Source organism: Sebastes umbrosus, chromosome 13, assembly GCF_015220745.1.
Source record: "Sebastes umbrosus isolate fSebUmb1 chromosome 13, fSebUmb1.pri, whole genome shotgun sequence".
Taxonomy (NCBI): domain Eukaryota; kingdom Metazoa; phylum Chordata; class Actinopteri; order Perciformes; family Sebastidae; genus Sebastes; species Sebastes umbrosus.
Genome location: NC_051281.1, coordinates 23,856,510 through 23,884,364, shown reverse-complemented (window position 1 = coordinate 23,884,364; position 27,855 = coordinate 23,856,510). Strand labels below are relative to the sequence as shown.

The window sequence follows — 27,855 nt, the reverse complement described above, 5'->3', positions numbered from 1 at the left end:
GATGATTCTGCCACAGATTTCAATCCCTCCATCTCGGCCAATTAATGAAATAGCTAGAACACACACACACACACACACACACACACACACACACACAGGCAGAGGGACAGAGGGAGAGAGAATGGCCATAAGCCTGGTTAAGCAGTATTAAATTATTCCTCAAATTAAAAGGCCGTACCTGCCTTGTCCTTTTAGAGCTCTGTGTGTGAGTGTGTGTGTGCATGCTTGTGCGTGCATGTGAGTGATTAAGCTGTTAATTAATTTTATGTCCTTGTATTTAATAACCGTGGACAGTGAAGATGGAGTGTGTATGTGTGTGTGTGTGTGTGTGTGTGTCTGTCTGAAAGAGAGAGAGTGAGAGAGAGGTTGGGCGAGTGTCTTCTGGATAATGTCTATGCTGTAACACTTTTGTCTGTAGAGGAGAAAGAAAAGAAGAGACTTGAACAATTTGACACACAGTGCTGAGCAGCATCTCAAATTAATCTTTAGGTTCCCAGCTTTCAGATAATATACACCACTTCTAAGTGACATCTACAGCTGATCGCTATCTCCCCCTAAAGATCCCCTGTACCCCCCTAAAAAAAGACAAAAACGGGTCTACTGTGGGTCTCAGAGGGTTAAACAAGCAACGTATACTCATACAACGGTTCGTATATCTTACGAAAAAGTTATTCCTCCTTTTTCGTGCGTTTTCCTACAAATGCCCAACAACACTTAGTTACTTAGTTAGGCTTAGGAAAAGATTGACTTGGTTAGGATTAGGCAACAAAGCTACTTAGGTTTAGGAAAAGTTGATGGTTTGATTTAAAATAATCCCTGAAGTGGTGTTATTGTACTTAAGTACATAAATTACTTGACAAGTAAATCAACATTGCCTTTTGGTTTTACACAGGATACGAACATTTCCTGGTTCAGGATCATGTGAATTACACACTAATACATTTTGTGGGACATACATATGAATTACAGTGCATAACTTTTCGTAGGTATAGCTATGAACGGTGTATGAGAACAGCCTGAAACAAGCAAAGTAACAATATGACTGAGACGCTCCACTGAAATGCATCAAGCTGGGTTTCCTAATTATGAATCAAGTTAGAGCCAAAAAATCCACATCAGATGCATTTGGCCTTATTTTTATTTCATTGTGTACTCCTTTCCTTTTCATTTGACTGTGATTTGTCAGTCTGTGCATCCAGAGAGTGCAAATGAAACCAATAACAGAAATGTAATTAATGTAAATCAGGGTCAATTTTAAGAAGTATCAGCTGGATTTGACTGTTTATCTTCAAGATCAGTGATGGAAATAATGACTTTCTGTTATACGCAGTTATATTTCTGTAGTTTACCATGCTAAAGTGATGAGATGTTTCAGCTGTTTCACTGCGACACCGGAGGATGAGATAAGAAGAGATGAAGAGTGGGAAAAAAAGAGGCGAAGGAGGGGAGAGAGAGAGAGAGATGAGAAAGTGAAAGAAACAAAAGTGAATGAGAAGGAGGAAGAGGAGCAGGTGACCTTTGCTTTGTGAATGAGGAAGGAGGAAGTGAAATGTGTGCAATGAAGAGAGGAGAGAGGAAGGAGGAGGTGTTTATAGAGGTGAGAGGGAGGAGGAGGAGGAGGAGGGTGCTCAAAGGCATGAAAGGATAGAGAGAAGATGGAGAGAGAGCAGTTACACAGCAGGAGAGTCTGAGTGCTCTCCTCCATCAGAGACTGTTGATTAAAATTTCATTGGCTGAGGCTGGGGGTCGGAGGTGATGCTCTGTGTGTGTGTGTGTGTGTGTGTGTGTGTGTGTGTGTGTGTGTGCGCACGTGAGCAATAAAAGCTCAGAGCCTCTTCTCCCCATGCACTCACTCACTCCTGTTCTCTCACTCTCATTGGCTAATTATCTTTCTTTGTCTCTTGAGCTCATTGCTTTCTAATTGGCTACTTGCTTTTAGTTACTACTTAGTCGCTAGTTTAATTAGCATGTGCATAATGACTACTTCCTGCTTTACTTCTGAGCTTTGGATGTGCGTGTCCTCAGAAATTAACGCTTTTTAGCTCCAATGGCATTTTAAAACAATTCATTAGGGGTGTAAATCAACAGTTTCATCATGAAAGGATATTATACTGATTCTTTGGACGACGATACGATATTTGCCGATATCACAAAGTCTGCCACGATACGATTTTGATTTGATTCAATTCGAGAGCCTGCGATTGATATGAGACGACATCATTAAACCCATTTAACACAATCAGTTACATCAGTTACTCCACCTGCTTTTCAAATCAGACCCCACAGGACTCTCTAATGTTTGTGGTGCTGCTTTTTCAATTAAGGCAGAGTGAGATACCCGAACACACTGACGGCACACACAGGTGTTCACTTGTCATTGTAATGTTTTGTCTGTTAGTGTTATGTGTGTGCATAGTGAGGCAGACTTGGATTGTATTTTTGGACGTATTGTAAGTATTCAGTAGTGTGTGCATTAGGGCTGTCAATCGATTCAAATATTTAATCACGATTAATCGCATTTATCTGTTCAAAATGTACCTTAAAGGGAGATTTGTCAAATATTTAATACTCTTATCAGCATGGGAGTGGACAAATATGCTTGCTTTATACTGATGTATGTATATATGTGTTATTGGAAAACAATTAACAACACAAAACAATGATAAATATTGTCCAGAAACCCTCACAGGTACTGCATTTAGCATAAAAAATATGCTCAAATCATAACATGGCAAACTGCAGCCCAACAGGCAACAACAGCTGTCAGTGTGTCAGTGTGCTGACTTGACTATGACTTTCCCCAAACTGCATGTGATTATCATAAAGTGGGCTAGTATGACATGACATTATCGAGTTAACTTTGACATCCCTAATCTATTGATATCTGATGGTGTCATGATGTTTGGTCAGAATTGTGTGGGTTGTTATATTTGCGTTTCAACGAGGAAATGTGTGCGAGGAGCTGTGAAAAACTGTAAGATGATCCTCAACCAGGAACAGCATCTTTTACAAACACGCTTTGGCGAAAATGTGAAGATACCTATATTAAAATTTGTCAACATATCAGATAGAGTAATATTCATTGCATTAACCACATTGATAATAATAACCACATGTGGCAATGTGATGTACTTATTCTTTTATATGCAGCCCATGGAAGTTATCTGTGTATTTTATTATTAATGATCTGTTTTATTGATCCTTTCCTTGATCGTTGAATGGCATTGAAATGCACATAACACAATCCGAACAAGGTGAACATTGTTTTTACTCTCACATATAATAGTGTTGAATGTCAGGTAGACTGTGTCAAAAATACATCCCGCAAGTTCAATCTGAAGTCAGCAAATGAGAAGATTCAGTATAAGCTTATCCAGGTTTTATCACCGACATGTTTCTTTCCAAAAACCAGAACACTAAAAGGGATTTTCTTTGTGTAGTCAGAATCACTGTACAGATAAAACACTGATGCATTAAAGCTGAACGGTTAAGAGACTGAGCTGGTAGCCTGCAGTTTCGGTGAGTTGAGCTCAGAGTCCACAGTTCCCTTAACTCTGTATCATTCTGTTTCATTGCTACTCTGCCTAAGCAGCTGATCAGCAGCTGGTTTCATTGAGTCACAGCTTCAAACAGAGAAGGGAGCTGATCATTGATGAGATGAGCTGCTGTGGTTTGTCCAAACAGCAGCTTATAGTGATTTATTAGTCATTTAATAGCTCTGACACAGAAGCAGGGTTGTTAAAGGAATGTATTTCAAAAATGACATATCCTCATTGCTGAAACAACACTTATATGTAATCTAGACGTCTGATAAACTCTCAATTTACAACCAAATTTAGCCACGTTTTGATAACTTTTGACTTCCAAATCACCAAATTAAGGCTTACTGGCATTTGTTCTTTATGAATTTGTCATAGGATTATTGTTGGGGATTTATTTTCTGTATTAGCCCATTTTTAAACTACATTGAAAGTTCTTTTCAACCAAATAAAATCCAGCAAGACTCCTATACGGTAAAGGAGGAATGGCACAACTACTGCCACTGAATTAATAAATCAACGCAGATCATAATACAACCTCTGTAAAAGACAAAATATTGACTTTTGACGGTTTGGTTATTTAAGAAACCAAACCTTGAAGATTGATGACAGCAGTCAGATCAGTAAACATTACATGTTATTATGACTGATTTTATTTTTTAACGCATGTTAAAATGTGGTGTGATCAGCTATGTCAGGCAGCCCCAGGTTTGAATCCGACCCGCGGCCCTTTGCTGCCTGTCATCCCTTCTCTTTCCTTCTTTCCTGTCTATCTTCTGCTATGCTGCAATAAAAGAAAAAAAACAAAACAATAAATAATCTTAAAAAAGAAGCTACGGACTAAGCTGCCACTGCTGTACTGTTTTCTAATTGATTGGGATAAAAATAATTCAAATTCATCCAATGAAACAAATACCATAACCACATCAGAGCACTGCCATGTTAAGAGAGGTTTCACTGGTATTGGAAGCAGAGGCGGGTCGAGATGGTCGCCATCCAGCACAGAGATATTGGCTCGTTACTGCAGCTGGCTCGGTGCAGTGTAGGCATGAGGAAGCTGCTGGGGTCTCCAAAATGGCAGCTGTCCATAAGCGAGCTGATGTTCAGGCAGCATGAGAGGAGAGTTTATGTACTGCTGTACTGTACATTTGTTTCCAATGATATTTTAGACCATGCACTGCTTCCTAATTTGTAGCCACATTTTGGGGAAGTATGTCTCCTGTTTCAACATGGCAATGCTCCTGTTCACAAAGCCAGGTCCATTTTTTTCCCAGTTTGGTGTGACAGAGCTTGACTAGTCTGCACATAGCCTTGAACTCAACCCCATCCAGCACTGTTGGGATGAACTGGAACGCCGACTGAGAGCCAGACCTCATCACAGTGTTGGACCTCACTAATGCTCTTGTGGCTGAATGGGATCAAATCCCTGCTGGTGAAAAGACTAAAACCAGAAGAGAGTGGAGGCTGATATAGCAGCAGATTAATGACCATGGATTTGAAATGACACATTTAACAATCACATACTGATAGGTGGTTGTTTGTTTGGGTTGCTCTGGCATCTATCTGGAAAGCTGCAGATCTAACTGCACTATGAACAAAATGAAAGCAAACAGATGCTTCAACACTTCAACACTCCCCTTAAGTATAGAAACATGTAGTTTTGTCAGGCGGCAACCTCCAGGTCTGAAAAGTGAAGCCAATGCTGAAGTGCCTTAAACTTGCATTCTTTCTAATTAGGGCTGTCAAAGTTAATGCGTTAACGCAGATTTGTTTTAACACCACTCATTTCTCTAACGCATTAATGCAACCTGCTATTTTTAGGATGTAGCGAGCTCAGTTTTAAAGCTAGAGTGAAGATACTGGTATCATATGAAACTACTACTACTACTAAACCTAAGGAATCCATTGGTACAAACCATGTGATACTAGCTTGTCACGAAGGAGGTTAAAAAACGCTCCAAAGTTACGTTCAATTTTGGTCCCTTGACCTCTGACCTCAAGATATGTGAATGAAAATGGGTTCTATGTGTACCCACGAGTCTCCCCTTTACAGACATGCCCACTTTATGATAATCACATGCAGTTTGGGGCAAGTCATATTCAAGTCAGCACACTGACACACTGACAGCTGTTGTTACCTGTTGGGCTGCAGTTTGCCATGTTATGATTTGAGCATATTGTTTATGCAAAATGCAGTACCTGTGAGGGTTTCTGGACAATATTTGTCATTGTTTTGTTTTGTTAATTGATTTCCAATAATAAATGTATACATATATTTGCTTCCCACTCCCATGTTGATAAGAGTATTAAATACTTGTATATATATACATGTATATACACCGATCAGCCATAACATTAGGTCAGCATGGGCACCCTGACCGGTCTGCGGCTACGCAGCCCCATACGCAACAAACTGAGATGCACTGTGTCAGCCTTCGCTCCCCACGTGCATCAATGAGCCTCGGGTTTGACCCTGTCGCCGGTTCACCGGTTTTCCTTCATTGGACCACTTTTGGTAGGTCGTGACCGCTGCAGACCGGGAACATCCCACAAGAGCTGCAGTTTTGGAGATGCTCTGACCCAGTCGTCTAGCCATCACAATTTGGCCCTCGTCAAAGTCGCTCACATCCTTACGCTTGCCCATTTTTTTCTGCTTCCAACACAAAGTTCAAAATGTTCACTTGCTGTCTAATATATCCCACCCACTGCCAGGTGCCATTGTAACGAGATAATCCATGTTATTCACTTCACCTGTCAGTGGTCTGTATGTTATGGCTTATCAGTGTATATGTATACGTGTGTGTTTGTGTGTGTGTGTGTGTGTGTGTGTGTGTGTGTGTGTGTGTATTTATATATATATATATAAATGTGATTGAAGAATAATTTGACACCACATGGATAAGGAGTAAATGATGTTAGTACTACTTTAATGTACTTGTAGACGAGAGTTGATACATCCTGTTTGATTTATTTATCAGATTGCAGGATGTGCAGTTAAGTCAATGTGACTCTGCACATACGCTGCTTCAGTAACTCAAACAGCATCCTCGCAGGCAGCTTCACACAAGCTGCACTTCAGTCTGCAACAAAGCACCAAACACACATCCACTCTGCACCACTGATGCCTGCTCAGACATAAAGGAGGCAGCTCACTGCCAGTGGCGCCGGTTTGATATCGCACGCATGAGGCATTGCATATTCACACCCGTCAGTTAAAAGTCATTATGCTCTTCTCACTCTTACAAACACACACATCCGCGTGTACACAGCCCGCATCAGCAAATTAGCTGAATAAAGAGCCTCTTTTTGCCTTCTCCTTTGAGTGGCTAATTAGCCATCAGAGCCCGCTGTGTGGAGAGAGCGAGATCCATCAAGAGGTAGAGCTTCAAAGAGCAGTTTATGGGAGCCAAAGCACTTTAATTAGGACCTATTTGTACGAGAAAAGCGAAGAGAAAAACATAATTTGAAGCCAAAAGCTGTATAATGTTGAGGGAAAATAAACACTCTCTAATGCACACACGGATAAAGAGAGACGGGAACAAACTAAAAGGATTAGACTCGATGAGATGAGATCCTCACAAGGAGGCTTTCTACAGCAGCGTAAGGGGAAACTTATTCCTCATACTGGAATCATCAGTTTTGTGTTGTAGTCAGTGAGGAGGTTTACATGAATGTAACCGTGACGCAGCTATATTTAAGATGAATGAGAATAATGTGAGGAAGCTACGCTGGAGTGTCATGTTCTTCATTCATGGGATTTAATTGCAGTAACATGCAGTTACCAGAATGTTAATGCGATTAACAGAGAACTATCACTACACCGCCACACATTTGTTTAAAGGAACATACCGCTGTGTTTGCCTCTTTTTTTATCAATTATCTACAAATTAAATATACTTTCAACAACTGATAACCATTTTTTGGAACTATAAAGTTACAAAAAAGGCACTGGGTCTAGAGAGAGCCTGTTTTTACTTTACCTGAAGGCCACCGTAGTTCTCTGACACGCTTGTGAAACTGCAGTAACGTGACCCGCGGAGTGCAAAACCGTGGTACCGCCAGCTGCCGTCTGCCTGTTATTATGGTAAGGATGACATCTGAGCGAGGCAAACAGCGTTACCATGGTTTTGCACTCGGCGGCTCACATTACTGAAGTCCTGGAAAGGGAGGAGCGAGCAGAGGGGTTGCAATCTGCAACCAAACCACTAGATGCCGCCAAATCCTACACTCTGTACCTTTTAAAGGAAATCCGGGTCCTTTTACAACCTGGGGCTTTTTCTCAGTGTTCTGACCATCAGTCCTTTATTTACTCACCTCTGTTATTGAGAAACTAACTGTGCTTGATGGTATTTTGTAACTTAACTTTTACTTTTAATGCAGTAGACACTTGTGATGGACATATTGGCTATATTTGCTTGTGATTCCACTGCAGAAGGAGTGGTTTATATGACTGTTCGACTGCAGTCAGCATGGAGCCATCAGGCTTGGACAAAGTGCAGGAGCTGGCCTGTTCTTTTTCCCAGTAGTTTCAATTTTTCTAGACTGACCTGCGTCTGAAGTGTAGAGAGATATACGGTATCACTGCTCAGCTTGTCAAGCAGTTCCATGAGTTCCATCCTCTACTGGCTGAGCTGCTGCTGCTTCATCTGTCTTTCTGACGTTACACAGACGTCTTAACCTTAAGAGCAGGACGAGAAACACATCGCTGTATGGAAAAGAGCAAAGAGTTATTTTAAAGTGTTTGACAGCATGGCAGGCTGATATTGGTAAACAGCTTTTTCCGTTTGTAGACCTTTTTGCAGAAGTGTAAGGAGTTTTTTTAATGAGATTTGTGCTGAACTCTGTGTGTTTTCTATGTCATCTGGGTGAGTAGATGATAGTTTTTATGGTGAAATATTTTATTTTTTGTGTGCTGCAAAATAAATCAAATACTAATCACGATCACAATTTTGGCTTCCCACAATTAAATGAACATGATCGACTGCGATATTGACATTTAAAATGTTCCGCTCATAGAAAAATCTGCTGCATAAATCAAGCACTTCCTAAACTAACAGCTAGAGATGTCAGCAGCTGATTGAAGCCGGTTTTCAGCACACTGATACTGTATATCTGCATATACAGTATACACACACACACACACACATGTGCAGCCGTGTGTTTTACGTCGCCACAGAGTGGCACAGTCAGTAACGTCACACACAACATATTGTTGGTGTGTAAGTTCTTCAGTGTGAGTGAAGAAGACATAAATCTCACAATTTGTCACAACTGCAAGTCCTAAATAAGCCGAGGAGGAACAACCTTAAAACATTTGGAACAACTAACTTAATCAGACACTTATTATATTGTAATCCATTCCCATGATGGTTACGTTAATGGAGATTGCATGGATTTGTAATAAGATGCGTTCATGCTCTGCTCATTACAAATGAGTATTGGGCGATGGTAAATTATAGGGCTACCATGATGCATTCAAATGTAATCTTGTAAAATGTAGTCATGGCCCTGAATTCCAACTGGAAATATCAGATCCGTCCTAATAGGCAAACCAGAATAAATTTTTGAATTAAACCGAGAAAAATAAACAATGCAGAGTCAAGAAGTTGCAAAAGCATGCTTCATTTCACTAAACCTAGTTTTGCTACTTAATATTTAATTATCTAAACATTCACTGACTGCTGTAGGACCTATTAGAAAGAGCCGAGTCTGTTCTTGATACGCTTCGTAGAATCTAAAGTCTTGCAGGCAGAAAGCTGTAGATGTTTCTCGTGTTGTTCATTTATGTGGCAATAACCACATGTGAAGTAGATCATTATAGGAAGTGTCACTTTACAGAATCACGTTAATGGCTTAATTTCACCATTGTCCTAATGGAAATGTTGGTAATAGTCACATAACTGTGTGTGCATGCAAACACAGACGGAGCATCTCCCGCTGAACCCACTTCAGTCTGTTTGCCGAGCTCCGTCCTCGATGATCTTTTGTCTGTCAAAAGCTCTTAGCGCTTCCATCCAGAGCCCTCTGCTCTCTGCATTCATTATTAATGGACCTCAGCATGTTGAGAACACACACACACACACACACACACACACACACACACGCACACAGGCAGGACCTGCACGTCACCGGTAGCTATTTTAGACGAGATATTAAATCAAACACTCAAAATATAAAGGGGAAAGAAACGTTCATTGAGGGAAGCGTGGATGCAGGAGGACAAGATGGATCCATTGTTTTTATCTCCAGCTCTGTGTATGAAAGGGTAGCTGGTCCCGAGAAATATGTCAACAAACTGATCGCAACCAAAAAAAACAGTTGCTTTCATAAGTAAACTAAATGTAGAATCACTATATAAAGCTTTCAAATGTAGTGTAATATGTCATGGTCAACCACATTATGTCTTTCACTTTAGCAGTGATACAGCATCTGCATTTGACCTTGTTTGACATTGACCTCAATACAGTTACATAATTAAATGAAGTTACATTGAAAACCATGAAATGAACACTGTGGGAGTAGTTCTGTGAAATGAGTACATGAACTGAAACTGGTGGGACGGGCTGTCAGTTTCTTTCTCTCTAGATTTAGGGACTTTTGGAGCTGGTGCTACTAGGTACTTTCATTGGAAAAGAGTTTGCAACACTGGGCTGGGTTTTTTTGGTTGGGTAATTTTTTTTAAATCTAGCGTACTCTTGCTAGTTTCCTAAGATTACCAACCCTAGCTTTAAATACTAGGTAGCAACACTACAGTACCCATGAGCCTCAGTGGCTGTGCATAATCTTGCCAGCCTGTAAAATTGCAGATTTGGCGTATTTGCCGTATCCTTCATCATTGCAATCAGAAACAAAACACTGCACTTGCACTGCGTTCACATCAAATCATACAGACTATAATTAAGAAAAGCCAAGTGGTGTCCTCACCAGCCTCTTGTTTATAAATGAGTTGGTGAAATTGTGAATTTCTGGCAGCTACAATACCTCTCAATTGTTGAAAACCATTACACAGTAAGTGTCAACAAACTGGTGGCCAAATGGCTGCAAAGCAACGCTGACAATAACATCCAGATGAAATCCAATATTAAAGGAGACATATCATGAAAAAACTCACTTCTTCAGAGCTCGTGCACAGACATGATGCACACGCATCTAGAATGCCTACAAACCCACAAACTGTGAAATAAGACAACCCAGTCCGTTTTTTGTGGGCTGCCTACATCAGAAAGCATGTGATTCAACAAGCCAATCAGATTTGGCTCCTCTTCCTATGTCACATGCAGGCTCATTAGAATATATCGCCCCCCGATCTGAGTATCTCCACCCACAGCTTGAGAACCACCTTTGCAAAGGTGCACCATACTTTTCTTGCAAACCAGTCAGAGTAGACTGGGCTTTTTAGGGAGGGGGTCTTTAAGAGACAAACGCTAAACCGGAGTGTTTCAGACACAAGGTGAATACAGGTATATTCAGACAGACAGTATGAGAACATTTTTTTGTTTTTTGACCACCAAAGCATGTACATGTTATAATAGAATCCCAAAATACAAATATGAACCTGAAAATGAGTATGACGTATGTCCCCTTTAAAACAGTTGATTCAGCTAATTAAAAAGGAGCTATATAGTATGTCTTGGTGTCCATTTATCTGGTATGACTGTAGAGCTAGCAATATAAGTCGGAATAAGAGGAGGTGTTCCCGTTCATCCCATTCTGCCAAATACAGGTATGACGTGAACGCTGTATGATTTATTTATGTATTTACAGAGCTCAACCTCTAACTTCAGCCCACCATTAGCTGCCAGCAACAGAATCTGAAGCTCTGTGATTGGATCTTTCTTACTGCAGCGGGTCTCTAGTTGACTTCTGTCCTGAAACTGTTGTGTTCACTGTCTGGCACCTTTTGACTTTTTGTCGTTGAAGCCGATTTTCTTCAGCTCAGTGTCTTGATTGTTTGTACTGATGATTCAACCAGGAGAGTGTCGTGTCCATCCGAGTGCTGAAAAGCTCTGATCAAAAATTTTTTTTTTATGGGAATGAGTGTTACTGGCTGCCCGTGTGTGTGTGTGTTTTGATTTGACCTTTCTCCATATGGTGTGGGACTGAGCAGGGGGACAGGAGGTGAGCCCTACACATGCTATCAGTCTGAGCTGTTAGCCAGTTGACACACACACACGCACACACACACGCACACGCTGCAGGCCATACATGTCATTGTTACCTGATATTCATGGTGTGTAGGAGAAACAGACGCAGGAGAAGGTCATACGTGTGATGTCAGAGGCGGCGCGTTCACTGCCAGCCGTGGGTTTGATTGCCACTCGCTCCTCTTCCACGGCCTCGGGCTCTCTCTACCCTCTCTACCCTCCCCGCCCACCTCCCACAATCCTCAGCACCAGTCCAGCCCCCGCCAGGGGAGACACAGACCTTTCTATTTTTGATTTCTAGTCCAAGTGAAAACAATGGTAGTCAGTGTGCCGTCAGAAATCACTAACAGAGGCTGTATTGTTTGGTCATCATTCCCATCCTTTAAGATAAAAGATGACTTACTAGTTTAATTGTTGACATATGTGACTAAGTAATGAGACAAATAACAGACAAAGCGGAGGCAGCTTTTCTTCCAGGCTTGTGTATTGTCAGCCAAAGCATTGTTGCTATCTGTGATAAATTATTCATTCATTACTCAAGCTTCACTTACCAACTTTTCTTTGAGCTTTCTGCTTTCTTCAGTGAATGGAACTTGCTCAGGTGTCATCACGCAACCTATGTCAGATGATAACAAGTGTTTGTATATGGGGGGGGGGGGATAAGGTTGAAAACTCTTCACTCTAGTGAACCTTTAGTTTAGATTATTTCATCACATATGTGCAAAACTGAGACTTTATTGCTATGGTTACATGCAATTGTATATACCTAACATGACTTTTTTTGGGGGGGGGAAAGGGGGATTTTAAAGGGGACATATCATGCTGATTTTCAGGTTCATACTTATTTTGGGTTTCTACTAGAACATGTCTACATGCTTTAATGTTCAAAAAACACATTATTTTCCTCATGCTGTCTGTCTGAATATACCTGTATTCATCCTCCGTCTGAAACGCTCCGTTTTAGTGCCTGTCTCTTTAAGACCCCCTCCCAGAAAAGCCCAGTCTGCTCTGATTGGTTTGTGAGAAAAATATGGTGCACCTTTGCAAAGGTAGCTCTCAAGCGGTGGGTGGAGATCATATATAAATATCTATAGATATATTCTAATGAGCCTGCATGTGACATAGGAAGGGGAGCGAAATCTGAATGACTTGTTGAATCACACGTTTTCTGATCTAAGCAGCCCACAAATACTGACTGGGTTGTCTTATTTCACAGTTTGTGGGTTGGTAGGCACTCCAGATACCCAAATGTATGTATGTGCACAAGTACTGAAAAAGTAAGTTTTTCATGATATGTCCCCTTTAAATCTTTATCCGAGCTTAATGCTCATTAGGTAGGGATTTACTTCTTAGGTCAACATTGAACACTGTTCTTTTACACTAAGGTGCATAATTGGAATGATAGGCCTGACTTTCATTGTATTAACTTTAGGGTTCATATTTACATGAAACCATGTTTGTTTAGTTGGGTGTGCGAGGCCTCTTGGACTTGATTCTGCTATGAGTGATCAATGAGCGGTGATTCTACTGTCCAAACCTCGCAGCTATCTTGCCTTGATATAAAGCACTTAGCTGTTTAAATTCCACTCCAGATAACCTGATGTCTGTTTGATAATCTCCAGTATTGGTTTCTAGATGCATTAGCAACGACTGATCTAATTTAAACCGAGATATAATAGCCTCCTTTAGCGTGCTTGACTAGATATTGTATTACACACAGCTCAAAGGAATACCAATGCTAACAAGTCATAGAAGCAATCTGGACAAAAGGCTAACCCGAAGGTTGTCCTCACAGTATCAGCTTTACAAAAGACATTGTTACTTGGCATCATCTTTGCTTCTGTACATGGATGCTTCTCATTTTCAAGTTTCCTTATGAAGCAGCGTTAACCCTCCCAAAGAGATATCTTTGATTTGTATTCATATGCAAATGAGCATCCTTAGGAATAAAAAAAGACATTCTTTTAAAGGGAAGAAGAAAGGGAGAAAAGGAGGGAGAGGGAAGTTCAGCTTATCACCACTCAACAGATGTTCAGACTAAATGTGTTGGTTTGTCTGTCTCGTCACTGAGGCTGAGCGGAGCAAAGCTCCAGCGCTGGCCGGTCTGAATGGACCAAGTCAACCAGCTGCTGCTAAGGAAGAAAAAAAAAAAAAGCATTCCTATAGTGGCTGTAATTTGCTCCGATGGCAGAGGTGGAAAGAGCCAGAGGATCAGGATGAGAACCCCCAGCTGCCAAAGGCCTTTGGCCACACAGAGGAAATTAATTCAATTCCAAGTAGATAGAGTAAAGGCAGTGTGCTGCAGGATAGCGCTCGAGCCAGGTAGCTGGCAAGAAAGTGCTGAGTGGACAGTTACAGAGCTGTGGACTGGCCTGCTGTCTTGACTGGCCTGCTGTCTTTTCCCTCTCTCTCTCTCTCTCTCTCTCTCTCTCCTGACGAAAAGAAACCTAAAAAAACATTAATGCTAAGAACTCAGGATTTGTTTCCTCCAGTATAGGTTCTAAAGATTTCCTTTTGATTTTAAAATCATTACTTCAATCGCAAAACTTTTTCCTAGAATTCATCATTAACTGAAATGTGATTTTAAACACAGAACTATGGATAAATATATCATAAAAGCATGATTTTTTTCAAATTTCGGATGTTCTTTCATTTGAGTATGTGGTAGCAAAATGACAATTCTCTTTAAAACCTGCAGTAGGCAGAATGTTTTTGGCATCATTGGGCGAAAAAATCCATAATAATCGTTCAGCATATTGTCTTCTGGGAGTCTTCTGCACCTCCTCATGGCTCTGTTTTCAGGCTTTAAAGAATCTAGCCCATGACGGGAGACATTGGTCAATTACAGGTCATTTCAGAGAGAGAGATCGTTCCTATTGGCTGTTCATTCAACGGAGGCAGCCGTCTATCACCCGCAAGCTCCGATCAAACGGTCAAACTAGTCAGCGCTGATGAAATATGAATCAATATTCTGTTACTGTAATGCCTATTTCTTGCCTCAAATGTTTTCAGAAACATCTTGTAGTGTTTCCTCCGGCTGCTGGGCGGTGCTTGGTATTTCCTCAACTGATCTCAACATGGCGGCCGGCTCACAAACTTTCTAATTTTACAGCTAAACAGTACACTACGAGATGTTTCTGAAAACATTTCAAGGGAGAAATAGGCATTACAGTAACAGAATATTGATTCATATTTGATCAGCGCTGTCTAGTTTGATCGGAGTTTACAAGTGAGTGACAGCTGCACAGAGACGGCAAGGCTCCAGCTCGGCTCTGATTGGTTGTTTTCCTCTAGTCTGTGAAATCTTGTAGATGCCATTATGAGCACCGGAGGAAACAGAGGCACATGATTTTTTTTCAGATTACCTGTCTTATGTACAACTATTGGGATATAGTGACCGTTTTATAAAAATACCTTTTTTTTAATCATATGTGCTCCATTTCTACCCACTGCAGCATTAAAAGTATCTATATGTATACTATCTATAAGGGAGAACAAACACACACCCCACTCTACACAATCTGCTCCTCTGTTTTTAAGCATATTCTTTTAATGTTTTAATATGTATGATTGGTTAGACATCTTAATGCCGTGTGTAGGAAAATTCATAGCATTCAGTCATTTTGTTGTTTCTATCATTTGAGGAACAGGAGTAGCACTGTTTTTGGACATTTATCTTCACTCAGTGTTGAATGCCACTCTGTTCTGTGATTTAGGGATCATGTTCGCCTCTTGTTGAACCACCTGCATAGTTTTGCTGACAGATTTTGTCACGCAGCTGGACTGTAAGCTCCCATTCATTAGCATGAAAAGTCACTGGAAGAAACCTACAGCTGCAAGTTGGATCTAGTTTGATTATTGTAGTAATGGCATTTCAAGGACGGACTACACTTATGACATTTGGGTGGTGACGTTAATGAGATTTGGAGAAGACGTTGTTTTTCAGTACTTAAAATAGTCGTCATTATGGGAACACACAGGTGCTTCCACACACATTTAAAATCCAGGGAGTCCAGGTGTTTTTTCAGGGAAATGAGAGCAGATTTTGGTGAGAATTTCCAGTTGTCAGCATCGCCATTGCAGGATGTCACTTCATATGTTATTATTGCGGTTAACCACGAATGTGATTACATCTGATCGAAACTTTATTTTGCATATGTTTCAACAGTTTCAGTCTGTAAATAATTACTAACACTGCTGCTCTGGAATCTGATGCTCCACCATCTGGTTTGCATCTGTTTGCTTTGTAAAACAAATCCAAACTATCACAGACACTCGTTTTACCCTTTTAGTAGCATTTAACAAGGCTTGTTTTTAGTATACATTTTATATCAAACAGCTGTGAAAACTTTATTTCTTATCTCATTAGATTATGATCAGCCGTAACAGCTACGTGTGCCTTATTTTCCCCGTGGAACGACGCATACAGAATTGCAATAAAAACCAGTGTTGCAGATGTGAGGGATCAAAGCAAGAATCAGGATCGACTAAACGGTCTACCTCAAAAGTGCAATTGGTAATTCGAGTGAGAGGGCGGCAGGATTTACAGAAAACGTAAAAGTTCAGAGAGAAGAGGTGTTGCTTTTAGGTTAGAAAAGTAGGTTAGTGACCAAAAGGTTTTTGGCTCAAATCCCTTGAGGTAATGTGGCCGGTGCCCTTGACCAAGGCACTGAAGCCCCAGCACACCAACAACTGTGGCGATGCTGCTCTGCTGCCAAAATCTGGAACTGTATAGTTGTTGCACAGATGTCTCCGTTATCTCTGGATGAATACTAGATACTTGCTCATTTCTCTCTTCTTATCTCCCTTCCTTTCTCCTTTGTTTCGTTGTTTGACTTTCCCCCCCGACTCTCCTTCCTTCCTCTATCTTGCGATATAAACTTCCATGGCTGGTTGATTTGGGTGAGCAGAGGGAAACAGGCAAGGCTTGCACAGTTCAGGGCTCCGGAGAGCTTGGCCAGGCAGCAGCAATCAATCACAGACTAAATCCTTCCTCTCTCAGGACTGCCATGTGCCAGGTGACATGGTCAACAGCTGCTGAGAAATATAAAGCCTGCAGTGGGTATTTGTATTTAAATAGACTAGTAAACAGCGTATCTGAACAGGCCGCAGTCCGGAGAAAACAACTAAATATGACATTTATAAAAAAACAATGGCATCGGTCGTTTGTTCAAACAGTTAAACCAACTTGTGTTTACATTTTTCCTGACCATAACCACGGTCTTTCTAGCATATGTAGATGGTGTGACTTGAGTTGAAAGAAACAGTGAACTAACAAGGTGTAAAGTATATTTATGTCTGACTCTGGGTCCGTGTGCTTCCTTTTCTTGCAGACATGTCTAGAGTTGGAGCGATACCTGCAGACGGAGCCCAAGCGACTCTCGGAGCTCTTTGACGAGGAGCTGGACTGTCTCTTAACGCCTACCTTCATGCAAGGTGGAGACAGTGACGAGGACCTGATGGACCCCCTCCTCCCCAGCCTCCCCGACCAGCCGAGCCCGCCTCCACTACTGGTAACTCTCCCCAAGGTCCAGGCCAAAATCCTCCAGGTGCCCAAGACCCAGGCAGAGGTCGGGACCGAAACTCTCACGCCAAAGGACCAAGTCCTGGCAGGAGTCAGCGCCGCACAGCTCAGCGCCGCCGTTACATCCCTAACGCCGCCATCGTCACCGGAGCTCGGCCGCCACCTCATCAAATCCACACAAACACTGACCGCGACGGCAGACGGCACGCTAACGCTCAAATTTGTGGCGAAGAAGGTCGGGTTGGGGGCGGCCAAACTGGTGGCGGCGCGAGCGTTACCGTCGCCGCCGGGCCGAGGAGGAGCCCTCAGCGACGGCGAGCAGGGAGGAGGAGGAAGTCTGGGAGGAGAAGTACCAGAGAACAAAAAGAGAGTCCACCGATGCCAGTTTAATGGCTGCAGGAAGGTTTACACCAAGAGCTCCCATCTGAAGGCACATCAGAGGACTCACACAGGTAAGACCTTCATTACGTACATAACCTTCAGCATAAGTACTTACCTATTTTAATCATTTCAGCTCTGTAGTCCAGTACTTCGGATTTGAAATGAAACGATGACTATGGGGTTATAGTGCTGACTTTCAGCTACAATTTGAGAGCATTCACATCGATATTAGGTGAACACTGTAGGACTTGTAGCCCTGTGTATACATGAGGACCTTTTGAGCACGTTTGTAACATGAGATCTTGTCCTCTTGCTCATTTTGAAACGTTTTACTGATCAACATGAATACCATGTTTGCGATCCATGCAGGAAACCTGTAGGGCTAGGGTAGAATTTCTCTTACGAGTAACAATCATTAATGATCTGTGTTCAGGCAGTGCTCACAAATGGCTTGTGTGAAATGGGCCCAGGTCCCCAGTTTTAGGACAATGCAGCAGGACATCATGCGGACTATAAAAACTAAAACGGAGTTTTACGAACAAGCATTGCAACGTTCTTGGTGCTGAACTGCAGTCAAAGAGCCCTGAAACAAGAAGCGAAGCTGTCTGCAGTACAGCCTGACAGAACATCAGCTGGGAAGATGCCAAGTGTCTGAGGATGTCTGTGAGACTTGGCAGCAAATCCTTGACACAAAATGATGACTTTATCAGAGTTTATACAACTTTTCCAGTTACTTTCTGTGCCCTAAAATTAGGGGACTTTATACAGAAATTACTATCATTCCTTCACTGTTAACACACTTAAAGTAAAGCTGATAGTCAGCATTTTTACATCTCAACCCAACATGTTGTGGTTTCAGAACCAACACAATGAAAAATATGTCCATGTCCTAGTAAAAGCACCAGCTAGGGCTGCACGATTATGGCCAAAATGATAATCATGATTATTTTGATCAATATTGTGCTACATTCCTGCTAATTAACAAATCTTTGCATTAAAATAAGGCTTAAAATAAGGTTTGTCACCTGAAATCTGTGCATTTTTGTTTTGCTCATCTGCTTTACAATATATATATTTCTTCTACTCTGGACTACCACTGTAGGGTGTGCACGCAGCGGCATGACAGCTCCCCAAAAGTGAAGCCAAAACGACGATCACCGGTTGGTGGCTGGCTGTTAGTTTAGGAAGCGCTTGATTTAGATATTTAGCGGAGCTATGAGCGTAACTTGCATTTTAAACGTCAATATTGCAGTCGATCGTGTTCATTTCATTGTGGGATGCCCAAATCGTGATCGCGATTAATATTTTTATAATTGTGCAGCCCTAGCGCCAGCACTACAAGATGTAGTAACTTCAACAAAGTGCTTAAACCTGGATCTTTGAGTAAGACTAAAACCCAGCACATGTACACAACCCAAATTGTGGAGAAAATCAGACATTTGAGTTTTCTAAGAGAGATTATAACCTCTCCTCGTCTTCTTCTGCTTATCAGGTGATCCTCTAGATCTTATTAATTTCCTCCTGAGTCTTATACCAGCTCAGGGCCAAAAGGCCCTGCCTCAGTAATTGCCTGATGAGTGATAGACTGCTAGTAAATGACATTGGTAATTCAGCCGTGTCCAACTGGGTCCGACATGCAGCTTTAGCTGCTAACTACTGCTGCCCTCTCAGTGACCCTCAGACAGAACACACACCAGGCTAATGTGTCCAGGGGCTGTCTGCTGTGAGCTCTCCAAAGTGTTAGCATGTGGAGACGGGCTCTGAGTTGATGAAGGAGACACATGAGTGAAGATGGATTTGACTGATACAGATTATGATGAATTTGTGATTTGCTTGAGTTTAAACAGCATTAAGTCACCTAAACTGAAGTTCACATCCGTCATAGTAAGAAGGTTACTCGATAAGGAGCAGCCTCTTGTAATATTCTGAACGAGTTATTGCTCCTAACACATCGAAACAAAACCTTTCAATCAATTCCACAAAGCTGCAAAGGCCTGTGTTAATAAGAGCAATTTTAGCTGCATTTCCACCAAGACATTTCTGATCATTTTAGTCCCTGGACTACTTTTCAAACTACTATGCTCAGTGATCTAAAGACCTGTGAAGATTAGGCAAGTTATAGTCCGCTGACATATGAAAAAAACAACATGAAATGGGACAAGGGCTGCTGCTATTTCTTTGTGCTTCAGAATGCAACAATCAGAGAAAATATATTATACTGCTCGCCCTCTCACCTCCCTCACGCTGCCTCTCTTTTTCTCTCTGTCTTTATTTTTAAATGTGTAGGAAGACCGACAGCAGAGCCTAATTTTACTTTCAATGTTATCAAACAAAGAGAAATGCTCTCTCCTCGTCCTGAAACAGTTATCCCTGAAAGTTCCTGTACTTTCAGAAAGTGCTACACCCCACCCGACAATGGCATTTTTGGGGAGTAAAATGTCCCCGGAACTTAATTTAGACCCTGGTCCCTGCGGTCAAAATGCAGTGAGTTCTTCAAAAGGTTCCTTGTCCCTGGGGAAAGTTCCTGCGGTGCAAAAAAGGGGCTATTGTTTCAGATACTGTTGTGGTACATTAGTTTGAAGGCTAACTAGATGTCAAAATACTGCAGTGATTTCGCAACTCTTAAAAGACAATCACTTTATCATTAGTGGCGAAGATCAGCAGGTCAAAAGTAGAAATATTGACCCTTATTTTAAAACATAATTTATGTTCTGGCTAGGGCTGTCAATCAGTTAAAATATTTAATCGTGATTAATCGCACGATTGTCCGTGATTAATCGCGATTATTCGCATATTTTTTATCTGTTCTAAATGTACCTTAAAGGGAAATTTTTCAAGTATTTAATGTCAACATGGGAGTGTGCAAATATCCTTGCTTTATGCAAATGTATGTTTATATTTATTATTGGAAATCAATTAACAACACAAAATAATGACAAATATTGTCCAGAAATCCTCACAGGTACTGCATTTAGCATAACAAATATGCTCAAATCATAACATGGCAAACTGCAGCCCAACAGGCAACAACAGCTGTCTGTGTGTCAGTGTGCTGACTTGACTATGACTTGCCCCAAACTGCATGTGATTATCATAAAGTGGGCATGTCTGTAAAGGGGAGACTCGTTGGGTACCCATAGAACCCATTTTCATTCACATATCTTGAGGTCACTCACACAGTTTCTCAAACTGAGCCCGCTACAGCCTCTGGGAGATTGATTGTGTTAATACGTTAACTTTGACAGCTCTAGTTCTGGCACATATTTGACTGACAAATGCAGCGCCTTGCCCGGTGACAATGTATTACAGCAAAAGTTGAGCCAGGTTCAACTTTATTTGAAGTAACCCTGCGTTTTTCACTGGAGCCTGCTGCATCAGCATCCACACTGTTAATCAATGAAGCAGCTGTGTCAGTACTTTTGTGGTTTTATGTGGTAACCAAAGACCACATTGATTCAGTATGTGCAAAATCACAAAAAACACCTAGAGTAGAAACTTTATGAATTGTTTGTCTGAAAATGCAATATTCATATCGGAGGTTGTTTTGATTTTCGATTCCCAGTACATCACTACTTTTAAAGTGACAGGGACTAGTGTACCACAGACTTGTACATTCTCAGAAATCCTCTAAATCTGTTTTCATGTCAAAATGCATTCTGGATTGAACATCTTTTAGCCTGAGTAACTGAGGCTGAATCCATCACTTATCTGCAGCAGCATGAGGCCTGTGCAGACTTGCACCACCTGAAGCTATAACATTATTCAACTCTAGCTTTTAACCACAGCGCCATTTACAGTATCTGGAGTGGTTCATGGCCTCCAGTTGTCATCATCCAGTTTCCTTGGTGTTCATCAGGATTACAGTACATAGCCTGCAGACCCTCTACTGTATTAATACACGGCAACCTTGGCATCATTAATCCAGCGTGTTACAGGCTTATATGATCCCAGTGACCATCGCATGGCTTTAAGTATAGCATTACATTCCAGGGTGCAGCACCTAGCACGGCCAGGAGAACCCGCGGCTGTAGCTTTATTATAACTAATCCAGAATGGAGCGGCTAGCTTTCTGGTAGCCTGGCCGCTAGCTGCAGTATCTCTAATCTTCTGATGATTCTACAGTCGAGTCATGCTAACCAACGATGAGCTTTTAAAGGCAGAAATCATTCACTGAGAAAAAAAAAAAGACCCTGGAGACACTGCAGCTTCTTCTGTGTGTGTGTGTGTGTGTGTGTGTGTGTGTGTGTGTGTGTGTGTGTGTGTGTGGTATAAATGTGGGGGCGGTGTATTCCCTCCCGATGTGTTCACTACAAGCACAGCACTGTGGTTTAATTAGCTTAATCCTCTTTTTGGGTTATTATGACCATAAATCATTGAACATACATGTAGGGAGGGATTAACGTAGCAGAGACTACAGGGAGGAGCAACTGCAGAAAGCCTGCACAGCATCAATACACTTACTGTCACATAGTGCACACCAGAGGCCATTAGAAACATAATTATGGCGAGCTCTTTCAGGAGTTTTGCTGTACACGTGCATCAATTCCACATAATGTTGGTAATAATATTCCTCTGTTCATATCCCAAACTATTTCTCTGAGCCGCAGCTACGATGTGGAGTTTTATTTTCTTTTATGAAAATGTTCATTTAGGGAAAGTTGCAACATGAATAGATGTACAAATTAATTCAGTAAATCTCTAAAGTACCCAGTCAGAGCTGCTCGGAGTCGGAGCCAGGGTTTTCTGATTCTCTGGTTGGTTTTATTCTCACTCTCTCGGATCTGGTTTTATCTCTTAAAAACACTAGATGGCTAATAATCCTCCTTGTTATTCAAGCTGCAGTCCAAAACAATATACTTAACTGCATACTTGGCACCCGAGATAGCAGAATAGATGAGCGGTGTGCGAGACTATTTGTCTAAACTGTACTTAATGAAACGGGCATCAACTCAGTTTGCAGGCACTTATATCAAACATTGCGAATTGTACCTGATAAAATATGTGGATGTGCATACAATACATTGCAGATCACAGCTCAAGTACACCTCGCTGTTGTCAGCTGATAATCAGAGACAAACAGAATCAATAAAACAGAGACATGTTCAGAATAGCGAAGCACCAAGACTGGAGACGGGGTGGAAACTGCAGGCCTAGCTCTATCAGTGAAGAAACACGACTTCTAACCAGCAGCGTAACATAGTTGTGATTGGCCCCGGTGCACATTTGTTTCTTGGGCCCTCGTCCCAAACACAATCGCACGCTCGTGCGCACACGCATGTACAAATAACCCCTCCAGACAATTGCAAAGCAGACAATAGCTATGCCACCATGGAGAGGCTCACCATGCAACTCCCATCCTGCAAACCAGCCTTAGATCAGCACCACGGACAGCAGCCAGAGCGCCAGATTTATCAACGCTAATTTAACAGCCAGCCCTGGACCCAAATGTTCTCACAGACATTGCGCAGACGGTGCGCATTTTCCAACATATGAGACGTAACAATTACAGTGCTATAGATTTAAATCCCTGATCCCACACCATAATAACAAAATAAACCAATACTCACCCATTAGACATTTACAGGTCTTTTGCTCTGCAAAGTCATTAAAGACACTGCTTAAGAACCATGTCCTTTTTGATTTGAATGTCCTGGCTGTGAGCTTTTGTTAGACTATTTATTTCTGCCGCTCACCTTGAAATCGCCTTGAAATCGCCTTTAAATCGCCTTAAAATGACCTTAAAATGGCCTTAAAATGGCCTTAAAATGGCCTCAATGGACCGGGAACGGCTGATTGGTGAAGTTGAAATGAGGAGTTATCTATACGTTACCTCTTCATTTCACCACAAAAACTTTAATAAGGTGGAAGCTGGCTGAAGGAAGATTGCCAGAGAGCTGAAAGTTTCCTACTGCTGGTGGCTATATCGTATTTTTGGGTCATTTCCAGTAAATATCAGAATATTAAACGTGTGTTTTCTGTTTAAAAAGAACAAACGAAGGAAAGATAAGTGGTTACGTCTCCAATCTGATCTCGAGCGCACAGCTGATAGGTAGCCTACGTGGTTTGTTTTACATGACGTAACAGAAGTGCCAGCTTCTGGGCCCCTGGTGCGCCGCACCGGTTGCACCTTCGATATTTACGCCACTGCTTCGAACAGCTCCATCAACAAGCTGTCTGGTTGTGTAAAAGTTGAATGGCAGTTCTAACATACCCAGACAAAATAGAGGAAAACCCAAAACAACTAAATAGACATTCACCAATCAGCAAGTGTGTGACAGTATTGTGGTACAATGCAGGGTTAATGGTTCAATACAGCACCTATTTTTTTTTTTTTTTACTGTATGTGATATGTGTAAATGGATAAAAACTGCCGTATCCTTCTTTTGTGAAAGCCATTTTTCTAATAGGTTTAAAGGTACTAAATTCCAAAATTCAGCACATCTAGGCCTATCATTGAAGGATTGCCTCCATACAGCCCTCAAACTGGCGACAACTGAATTGGCGACTAGCTGCGGTGCTAACGGTATGAACAGTGCAAACAAACGGCAACAGTGCTGACAGAGCTAACAGTGGTTAACCTGTGGGGTAAAGACGCCGTTATCAGTGATAACTGTGGTAAGATCGCGGTGCAGTGTGGCGGCAATTAGCTAGCCAGTGGGATAAACACACTGGGACTCATATGCACTAAGATGCACACGCGGCCGGGCCGACTACGCAAACAAAGCACAGAGAAGCTCAGATAACAACACACAGACTTCATTCTCTGCTCACATAACTCCACTACATCATAGCATGGATGGATAAAGAGATCTGGATACAGCGTCGGAGGCGGTTCCCCGTTCATTCCTATAAAAGTTCCTCAGTAGAGCATGAAGCCGAAATGGCTCGACTGCCGAGTGATAAAATTAGGCTGTGTCTAGAAGGTAACCCACAAATTGCAGAAAATGTGTTATAGCAAATAGTGTTTTGCTGCTATATTAATGCTCTGAATTCCAAATTTAGCACATTTAAGTACAAAATGACAGGAACATACAATCTCTTAAATGAAACAATAAAGCAGCTTTGTTACAAGCAGATCTTTGTCTCCATAAAACTACACCGAACACTAAAAACATGTCTAGAGAAGGATTTCCTCGTAAAGATAAAGAGCAAATGTCTGAACTTGATTGGAGTCATTTTCTCAAACCCCTCAGTCGTCTACACATCCAAATTTAAGTCATCATCACTAACAGATTTGTGTAGGCGGACATTTTTTAGAACCATAAGCTTGTAAACATCATTAAACATTAGTTGAAACCTCTGACAGGTCACAGTGTCGGATGACATTTAAAAGCATTCTCTGACATTTAATGTTTGGGAGTCATGACTGACTTGTATAGCAATGCATTTTATTTTATTCTACCATTAAATATCACTACCAAACAGCCTTTTCTGATCATTATCAGTTCCTGAACTACAAATCATGTATATATTTTGCTATTATTCCAGGCAGCCATTTGTTTCCATTAATTTCTACATGGTCTGAAACAATCAGTTGGCACACTGCTGAACTTGTTTGATGATAAACCATCATTAGAGAACGAGTTTGCATTGATTTTTTTTTTTTTTGTGAATGTTACTTATGTTATTATTAAATGATAATATAGATAAGGTGCATATTCAAATGAAAAGTCTGTACAGAATAACCTCAAAAAATTATTATGGAAGTTTGACAACAATCAAAGCTGCAGTGGGTAGAAATGGAGCAAATATGATTTTAAAAAAGTTATTCTTATAAAATGATCACTATATCCTGACAGTAGAGCATGAAAAAAATCATGTGCCTCTGTGTCCTCCGGTTCTGCTAACGGCATCTGCAAGATTTCCCAGACCGGAGGAAAACAACCAATCAGAACCGAACTGAAGCCTTGCCGTCTCTGAGCAGCTGTCAATCACTCACAAACTCCGATCAAACGATCAAACTAGGCAGCGCTAATCAAATATGAATCAATATTCTGTTACTGTAATGCCTATTTCTTGCATAAAATGTTTTCAGAAACATCTTGTAGTGTACTGTTTAGCTGTAAAATTAGAAAGTTTGTGACCCAGCAGCCATGTTAAGATTAGTTGAGGAAATACCAAGCACCGCCCTCCAGTCAGAGCACAGCCAATAGGAACGCTCTCTCTCTGAAAAGACCTGTGATTGGCCAAAGTCTCCCGTCACGGGCTAGATTTTCTAAAGCCTGATAACAGAGCCATGAGGAGGTGCAGAAGTCTAGTTTTCTCTCAGAACACCTGAATTACAATATGCTGAAAGGTTATTATGGAATTTTTGCCCAATGATGCCAAAAACATTCTGCCTACTACTACTTCAATGCAGGTTTTGTGTTCATTCGACTGAAGCAAGTTTCAAGAATGGGCTGAAACGAAACAAAAAAAAAATACATTCAAACGGAGTGCTAAAATAAACTTTGGGATACACCCTAAATCAGTCATTACCAAAGACTGAAGAGATTTAATTAGGGTTGCTAAATTAATTTGAAGAATTTCTTCCACAGTCTTTTATTCAAGATATAAATCTGCCACCTTGGTTTGCAAAATGTCTATCGGTGATGTAAAGTATATTCTGTGATATGTAGTTCACAGGTCAAAGCATGAAAAAAAAACACTCCAGCTTGAGTCTGACTTCCCAAGACCTCAACCCCGACCCTCAGCGGGTACCACCACAGCCTCATGTGGATTCAGGAAAACCCCAGACCTCCATATACAGTATATATATATACAATATATATATGTGTGTGTGTGTGTGTGTGTATATATATATATATGTACATATATATATATATACTCCTTTACACCCACTGAATCCAACCTCCAACCTGCTCTCTCTCTTTCCCTCTCGCTTCCACTTGCTCATTCAGTTTGGGTTGCCAAGCAACTGCATCACCCTCTTCCATAATTGGTTGGTGGCTGGTTGATTGTCCGTGCCTGTTAATCTCTCTCTCTCTCTCTCTCTCTCTCTCTCTCTCTCTCTCTCTCTCTCTCTCTCTCTCTCGCCCGCCCCCCCTCCACTCCGTCTCTCTTTCTCTCAGTTGCTAGGTGACTTTATCACGCATCCTTGCCTTGCCGTGCTATAATTGGCTGGCGTCATGGTTGCCGTGGCGTCAGGCCCGAGCTGGCCTTGCTTCATTCCTCCAACTGTGTGTGTGTGTGTGTGTGTGTGTGTGTGTCTGTGTGTGTGTTATAGCATGTGTGTGTATGTGTGTGTGTGTGTGTGTGTGTGTGTGTGTTTGAGTGTTTGAGGGGGGTCCTATTGAAGGAAGATGGGGTGCTCTGGCCAATTACAGAAGACGGGTGTGAAACGGCCGCCTGTCTGGCACCTGCGGCCCCCACTCATACCCCATATCAAACACTCACTCTCACTAACACACACACACACACACACACACACACACACACACACACACACACATGCAGGTTGAGAGTGTAGCATTTCTCCAACAGGATAAGCTGCCAAAGTGGTTTGCTATTGCATATTGAAAATATTGGTCCTGTATTCAGTCCTGAGCGAGGAGGACTCTGTGGAGTGAGTAGGAGGATTCACACATTCAGTTACTGCTACTGAAGATTCAACATGGAGGATTTGTTGGTTCTTTACAGAACTAGAAGTAAATCTGTTGTAGGATCACACATTTTTCACAGCTGTACCAGAGGATTATGGGCCTATACACAAATAGGGGACTCCCCGTTGTACCTTCAAAGTAGGGTAGATAGTATGTATAACTTGCCTCTTTTTGAACAAAAGAAATGTAACTGATTTTACTGATCTTAATTCATCTCTTTAACGACAGCATTGAGGCGAATTACAAGTTGACCATTAGTGCCCAACCAATAACATCAGCAGGCCAATATTATCAGTCTGTTGGACTGACGCAATACATGTTTGAGTTACAGCAATTTATGTAAATTTAACTTTAATCTTTCTCAAATTAAGATCTGTAGATCTTAGTTTTATGTGGGGTTTTTTTGTTGTTTTTTTTAAACATAATATTCATAGTTACTCACAGTATCAACAGTAAAGTTACATTTTTAACTGTAAAACATCCTTGCTCAGATATATATGTTTAAAAAGAAATAAAAGAAGAACAGGTTTTTTTTTTAGCTGTCAATCGATTAACATATTTAATCGTGATTAATCACAAATTAATCACACATTTTTTATCTGTTCAGAATGTACCTTAAAGGGAGATTTGTCAAGTATTTAATACTTTTATCAACATGGGAGTGG

The 27,855-nt window shown here is 41.3% G+C and overlaps 1 protein-coding gene and 2 long non-coding RNA genes across 3 annotated transcripts in view; 2 read left to right on the top strand and 1 right to left on the bottom strand.

Moving 5' to 3' along the window:
* The window catches only part of klf7b (Kruppel-like factor 7b), an 83,574-nt gene that overhangs the window by 35,644 nt on the left and 20,075 nt on the right, over nucleotides 1–27,855 (top strand). Inside the window, exon 2 of the mRNA XM_037789448.1 lies at nucleotides 17,017–17,659. Coding sequence (XP_037645376.1) covers nucleotides 17,017–17,659 — 643 coding nt within the window. The remainder of the gene's footprint in view (nucleotides 1–17,016; nucleotides 17,660–27,855) is intronic.
* On the bottom strand, nucleotides 4,167–25,369 carry LOC119500038. The gene is made up of 2 exons (XR_005209506.1): nucleotides 24,360–25,369; nucleotides 4,167–4,323 (listed from the first exon to the last, which is right to left on the bottom strand). It is a non-coding gene; the product is annotated as an uncharacterized LOC119500038 (long non-coding RNA).
* Nucleotides 19,104–26,928, top strand: LOC119500037. Its single transcript, XR_005209505.1, has 3 exons — nucleotides 19,104–19,505; nucleotides 20,047–20,052; nucleotides 26,918–26,928. It is a non-coding gene; the product is annotated as an uncharacterized LOC119500037 (long non-coding RNA).